At 43.4% G+C, this 7,181-nt stretch overlaps 1 protein-coding gene across 1 annotated transcript; it reads right to left on the bottom strand.

Annotated features, from left to right (window-relative positions):
* Positions 1–2,535: 2,535 nt before the first annotated feature.
* Positions 2,536–4,964, bottom strand: cdkn1cb (cyclin dependent kinase inhibitor 1Cb). Its single transcript, XM_070972264.1, has 3 exons — positions 3,992–4,964; positions 3,727–3,844; positions 2,536–3,258 (listed from the first exon to the last, which is right to left on the bottom strand). Exons 1-2 carry the CDS (start codon positions 4,521–4,523, stop codon positions 3,729–3,731), a joined length of 648 nt encoding a protein of 215 aa, XP_070828365.1. The 5' UTR covers positions 4,524–4,964; the 3' UTR covers positions 2,536–3,258; positions 3,727–3,728.
* Between the last annotated feature and the right edge of the window lie 2,217 nt (positions 4,965–7,181).

Genomic DNA, 7,181 nt, shown 5'->3' on the forward strand with positions numbered 1-7,181 from the left:
ACAGCCACTGTACACGTCAAAGTGGCTGCAGCTAAATCATTTGTCCCCTCAGACCCATTAAGGAGCACATTTTTTGGAGAACCTGTGACGCATTTTACCGAGGACTGACGAGATTTTATCAGCAGTCAATGAGATTAATTACTGGAATGAACAGAGTCTGCAAAGACGCGCACAGACGACGCATTGGGTCTGCATGCTCTCTTTGAAAATTAATTTTTAAGATTGGCTTTTACACAGACTGCATTATCTAATTTCTATCTAATCTCCTCTTTTCATTACACTGATAAAAAGGTCAAATAGACTGATTTACGACTCAGATACTTATCTATTGGTTCAATTCTTGCAATCCAAGCACTTTTGTTTCATTCAGGTCAAAATAAACGATTAAAAAAATAAATAAATAAACAGTTTCCATCTCTGGTTTACTTTTTTTTAGTTTTTTGAGAGAAGGTTAGGTACAGGGTTATGTATTAAGTCTTGTAGGCAACTTTTAATGAAAAAAGATTGCTTTTGTTAAAGTTATTATTAACCTGTTTTTATGGTGATGACAGGGTTAAAGGTCATATATTTTATTATCATTGAAATAACTCAGTAATGATAGATAAATGTTAGACAGCAGATGTACATAATTGCATCTGATTAAAGCAAATAACATTTGATTTGACTGATGACTTTGGCAATTATAACTGTGGATGTGAGCTAAAGGTCAGATGGCACACTGAAGGGCCCATGAGGCTGATTCTCCCCATCAGCAGCTGGTTGTTTAATTCTATTCTATTGTAGTGGGCTTGTTAATGAGGACTGTATGTTAGCTGTCATCTCCTTCCTTTATGTCCATCATACATACAACAAAGCTGAATGAAGCTGTAACTGTCATACAACGTATTCTACAGTATGGAGGCCATTTCAATGGTAAAAATCCATCCGGTCACAAAATGTAAAGGCCTTGGCATAGATGCAGGAGTATTAGCAACAAATTTCACTTATTCTGCACAGATTATAATGATTTAATCTTTAAAGTACAATTAGATTTTGGCCCCTTCTGTTAAAAGAGAAGCTTACCGAGGTGAAGCCCAGGCCTTAACCTGTGACCTTTTCAGCAATGGCTCAAATCCAATAGCCTTTAGAGAAAACGAATGCAATTTTAAGTTCTATTTATTGGGACAAATTTTATATAGTTGCACAGCTGTAGAGACAAATAAAGGAAGATGACCCCTTTAACTCTGAGAGGGGACTTGAGCCCTTGAATGTGTCCAGTCTCCAACATAGAGGGGACTTCATTAAAGTAACACATGAACAGCTGTTGTCTTTAACATGTAAACTATTGAGAATTTAAAACTACACTGAATGGCCTCGCAGCTCCCCGTGGGCATATGGGCGTTAATTAGCTGGATATAGCCATAGATTAATTATAATATTTTTTTCGCCCATCCGTATCAATAGAGCAGCCAGACAAAGTGTCTTTTGTTCTCTGATGCAGGACATTCTGTGGCTGACTGAATGGGTCTTGGCTATGTCTACATGGATTTGCCATATGGCAACAAAAAGGAAAGAATGGAGCCGGAGAGCGCTTTGTGTTGGAAATCAGAACAAGCCCGTCAGAGCTTATGGCTGCATAGAGCTGACGAAGTCACTCTGGCAATCAAAAGTCTCCATTTTCATCAAAACATTCATGGCAGACAGTCGAAGCCGCTCAAACAAACGGAGGAACTTATGGAAAAATTATGAAATGCGCCTTTGTTTTGTGCGCACTGAGAGGCAGCCCAGGCCCGGTGCGCATTCACTGCTGCATTTGGCTTCTTTCAATTAAGGGTAAACTTGCAAGTATGACCTGCTGAATGGTTTGTTTCAATAGACGAGGACAATTACAAAGACTAGTAGTTTTCTTTTTCCAGCTCTGGCAGGTGGCCTCCACGCCCGGTGTATCCACGGCGGGGTAAACAGTGTGTGTGAGTGGGTCTTTAGAGGGCTTGTTGAGTGCGGGTGGATGTGGGGGTGTCTCCGTGGCGGACAAAGCGGGGATCCAAAGGCAGCTGCTGCTTCTTTAGAGGGGCGAAAGGGCCTTTAAATCCCAGCCTATATCCCGCAGCTGCCATGCTGCCCAAGGCTGCACGTCTGAATGCGTTTTCCCCCCGCAAGGTATATGAGCCCATAAAGGCAGACAGATACAGGCGGAGCTCAGTGAAAAGTAATGTACCTGCGTCCCAGGGGAAGAGCCATAAACGTCTGTGATAACACTGCGTGGACTCGCGATGGGGTTTATTGTGCTTTCTTTGCAGCAGTGTGAAATAAAATAAATCATCTCTAAAGTCAGAGTCAATAAAGAGAGAATGAAGAGGCCATTCGTCATTTAATGTACAGTTAAGTTGTTGTTCCTTCTTTAGCTGAATAAAAAAAAAGAGGCAGAAAGCGGAAAGCACAAAGACGTCAAAGCCTCTGGTCCCAGTTTCAGTTTCAGCACTAATCTGACTCACAACCAGTTTCAGAATACCCCAAAACAACATACTGGACAAAACACGCGAACAAAGCTGCGTAAAGTTGAAGTGAAAAATATTTTATTCTCATCTTTTGCAAGACACAATCAGGGCACTTGTATGAAAACACACACGCACACGCACACACAAATACGGCTCAGAAACACAAAGAAACCTATTTTTCAAGTGTGGACTATATAAAGAAGCTACATGATTGCAAAATATCACAATACAAAATGGAAATAATAAAATAAAATAAAAAAATATGCCCTTTGGCTAAAACAACAAGGCATTTAACAAATACAAAGAAACATAAATAAATTATAAGTTAGAATAGTCTTAAAATATACATTTACAGAAAAAAAATAGAACAGAAATAAACATTTATAAGCTATTGTCTCTATAAAGCTGTACACTTTTGGCCAGTGTAGACAATTCTTTTAAAGTAATTTAGGATTGCACAGATGTTAAAACATTTAACACTGTCGAGTGGCTGTATGCAAAAGCAACAATGAATGCTACATTTGTACTGGATAGAAGTCGTTCGGCGAAACTTTCTCTCTTTTCACTCCCTTCCCCTCCCAAACCGTTCAGTCCTGAGAGTCTGGTCCGGTTTGCTGGCTGCGCTCCGCCGGGGCGCACCGAGCCGAAGCGGTCGGCCGGTCGGGCTTCTTCCTCCCACACCGTCCCCTCTTTTCTCATCTCCGACGTTTTAAGTAGCGTGGAGTAACATCCTCCCCTTGGTCCTCAAAAATGCGCGGGCGAATAGTGCAAAGAAAAACACCTGAGGAAGGAATAAAACACGGTGAGCTTTCAGAGCGGGCATTGCGAGGAAAGACGCGCGTCAGCTTTCTGGGGAAACAGGAGATGTAACCTCAGCAGCAGGCGTCACCCTTTACCCATGCCTTTTCCCGCCACATCGTGACGCACATTCCCCTCCCCCAACCACTAGTGTTACTACAGCCACTACTATCACTACTACTGCGATTTCACCACCACAAACTCTCCCCACCCCCCTCCCAGATAAGCCTGCCTGCGCTTTAAGGCTCACGTAATCCTCAAAGCATTATGGCAGGAAAAACACAACATAAATAAATAGTAATAATGCAACAACCCACACAGCTACACATTTCCCAATAATTAACAAATAGATCATCTGAGGTGAAAAAATGTCATATGTATGTCATTTTAGACTAGATTTAACTATTTTATACGGATTGAGCATTTTTAAAAATCCGATAAATCCACATACCTTCAACGGATCCTCTTCCGTGGAGTTTGTTCCACCGGGATAGGAGACTTGGAGTGATGGCAAGGGCTCGCATCACTGGATTTTCTATCAGCAGCCTTCTTTCGTTTCACGAAGAAGTCTGTGGGAATGAAAAAAAAAAAGGCAATTGAGACACACACCTGAGCTGATATTACGCACGAATGAGAGCGACAGACACGGGAATGATCTGAACCGAGGGCGCAGCAACACAGCACAAACATGAGATTTAAAAATGTCTTGTCTTTACCTGTGATGTGTGTGTTGTTGTCAGTAGCGGCCGTCCTCTTGCGTCTGACACACGGGACCTGTCTGCGAGTCGGCTTCCCTGAGTTGAGCTTGTCTGCGCGGTTCTCCTGGTTGACCTCCACCGGAGGGGGAGTGCTGCTGCTCTCGGGCAAGGCCAAGCGCTCCAGTACATCCATACGAGGGGTCTCCGGTACATCAGAGTCCGAGGAGGGCTTTTGTTTGACGGGAGTGGCAGGCACCCTGGTCCTGTCGTTCTGTACAGAGTCCTGATAAAACACCGGGGTCTTATCCACGGTCACCTCTTCCCACTTGTAATCCCCATCCAGCGGGGTGTTGGCCTCGAAATTAAAGTTCCATCTCTGCTGATCCCGCTCGGAAATCTCCCGCAGCTTGGCTTTCATCTCCCGGCTCAGCTCATCATGATCCACCGGTCCGAAGAGGTTGCGGCAGACGCTTGTGCGTCTGTGGAGAGGGAAGGTCCTCCTGGCCACCAGCCTCTCAAGCGCGCTGTTTGATAACTGGACGTTGGACATCTCCAAAATCTTTCCAACCCAAGCTCCAAAATTGCGAAAGATGCCCGATTTAGCTGATCGATCCCCGCTGAGCGTGTATCAGGTGTTGTTGTTGTTGTGCCTGAAGTGTGTGTGTGTGTATGTGTTTCTGTCTCCTCGCACGCACGCCTCTCTCTCCACACGGATCTGTTTAAATGCACCGTCGTAGTGAGACGTGCACAATATAACCTCCCGACAAGTAGCCAGTCAGAGCAGGCACCTCGGGCGACTTTCTCATTGGTTGCCTTAAGTCCGACCCTCTCCAAAAACACGCACAACCCCCACCCTGATTTCCCATCGGCCCCTGGTGCCCATTTGGCTGTGCGCCGAGCAAAGCGCAGCGTTTTGGTTTTACAATCAAAGTGTCAGCCCTCTGATAACACTGAGCGGACTTTCCCGGTGTCAGCGTCGAGCTCTGGAGCTGCCTTTTTAGGTCGTCTCATGGAACTTACACAAGCAGCTGATGACTGTGCGTCTATTATCGGACATGGCTTTATTTTCCTCCTTTCCTCTCTAAATTGTGTTGCGCGTCCGATATTTGAGTAATAAGGGATTGGCCGCTTTATGTTACATGAAAGAATTACAGTGTTGATTTAATGATTAAAAAAATGAGTCAGTGGTTTGTTTAATATATTTTTCTAAATGAATCTTGTTGGTTAAACTGTTGGTCTGTCCAATGTTAGAGCCCTTAATGTTACTCCACACACATACAGATGCGGTCTCCACACACACGCACGCACGCACACGCACACGCACACGCACACACACCCTTCATTTCTTTCTCACCACAACAACACCTCTCTACCAGCTCTGCTCATCTCGTATCTCCACTCAGCCGTCTGCAGGGATTTTGCACTGAGGGAGCTGCTTTGAGCAAAGCAAACAGCATTAAAAGAAGGCAGGGCGTTAAATAAAAAACTGCTTTAAGCGCAGCTGAGCAGTTTTCACCTCCACAAAGAAAGTAAGACACTTTTTCAAGAGAAATGTTAGATGAATAGCCTTTTTCCCCTTTTCCCACTGATTACACCCTTTTATGTTGTAAAGAGATTACCGTAATCCAGTTAAGTAGTGAATTACAACACCTACTTTTCAACACTGACAAAAAAAACCCGAAATAACTGCGGTTGAAATTCTATTTAATTCATAGTAGAAAAATAAGCATCACACTCGGTTAACAAAGGTGTTCAGTTTCCGTATGGAGGAGTAAGGTTATAAATCACTGCGGCCATGACACAATCAGGCTGTCGCCACTTATGTGAGTGTGCGCGAGGTGGTCTGGAGGGTAATTATAGGTTAGGAGAGAGGGGTTATTCAGTTCTGGCCATGCATCATTATTCAGTGTGCCCATTCGGTTCATTGCGGAGTAACACATTATAACATAAGTATTGTTAGTAACTGTGAGAGCTGAAGTGTCTGCAGAGCCTGCGTTTGGGTTGGGTTAGCCAGACAACGCCTTTGCAGGGGATGATAGATGCACAGCGACCCTCAGTGGTGCAAAACTGGCACTGCAGCAAGAGCTCGTTAACTGGCAAACTACAGCAAAATGATAATGCCATAAATCACACAAAACAAAACACAAGTGGACAGTAGCACATAAACTCATATTGATGACCTGAATTTCTGACATCAGTCCTTGCTGCAGAAATTTGCATTATGTCTGCATAATGCATTTTCTGCAGTTTCTACTTATCCAGCTCCACTCGATTCTTTCTGGTGTAGCTGTGCCAATACATTTCCATCCTGTGAATCACTAAAAATTTAGCTTATATTTTAATGTGCAAACGGAGTAATGCCATTTGAATTGATATTATTAAAGAAGGTAATTCGTTATTAATTGATTATCCTGAGAATCAGTGAGCAGGTAACAGCCCAGTAACACACTGTGGCTTTTGTGGGGTTTAAACTTGTGATTATTAGTAGCAGGGCAGTCTGACCTGTGAAAACCTTTGCGTGACACCATGACATCCCACGAGAGTCACCCAGCTTGATGAGGCACATTCGAGCCCTGAGAGCTGTTTGAGTCACTTAAATTAAAGTCTGAGAGCACCTGAGGTAAGGGGGTCGTCAGCCTGATTCAGTCTGTTCCACCAAAGGTCAGGTGCTCTCTGAAAGTGATGTCCCCTCACACTAGGTGGTGATCTGATGTTATTCAGCTATATTGACGCTACAAATGAATCTACATTCACATACATATCATCATCAGGTGGTGAGCAGCACCTGGAGACACAATAAATAACTAATCTTATAAGTTATCAATAATGGATTATTGTGTGATCATACATATATCTCATCTGATGTGACCAGGCCTGCCTGATGCATAGTGTCATCATCTTGGCTCTGACCTAAAACAGAAAACAAAACATTTCCTGTCTCTCTTCTTTAAGCGGACAGGAATTACTATGTGATATCTGGTGGCTCCCTCTAGTGGTACTAGATTACCACTGCTACCTTACTACTTGCAAAAATGTGGCCCTCTAAACATCCTGCTTTAACCCTTAGTGTGATTATTATTCATGACATACACTGTTATGGAGCTGAATAAGAACCCTGCAAATGAACCCTTCTGAATATTTGTTCTGACTACATGAGCACAAATACAAGAATTCTTTTTCCAAGTTAGAGCCAATATTACAGCGATAT

Source organism: Chaetodon trifascialis, chromosome 10 (assembly GCF_039877785.1).
Source record: "Chaetodon trifascialis isolate fChaTrf1 chromosome 10, fChaTrf1.hap1, whole genome shotgun sequence".
NCBI classification, from domain to species: Eukaryota; Metazoa; Chordata; class Actinopteri; order Chaetodontiformes; family Chaetodontidae; genus Chaetodon; species Chaetodon trifascialis.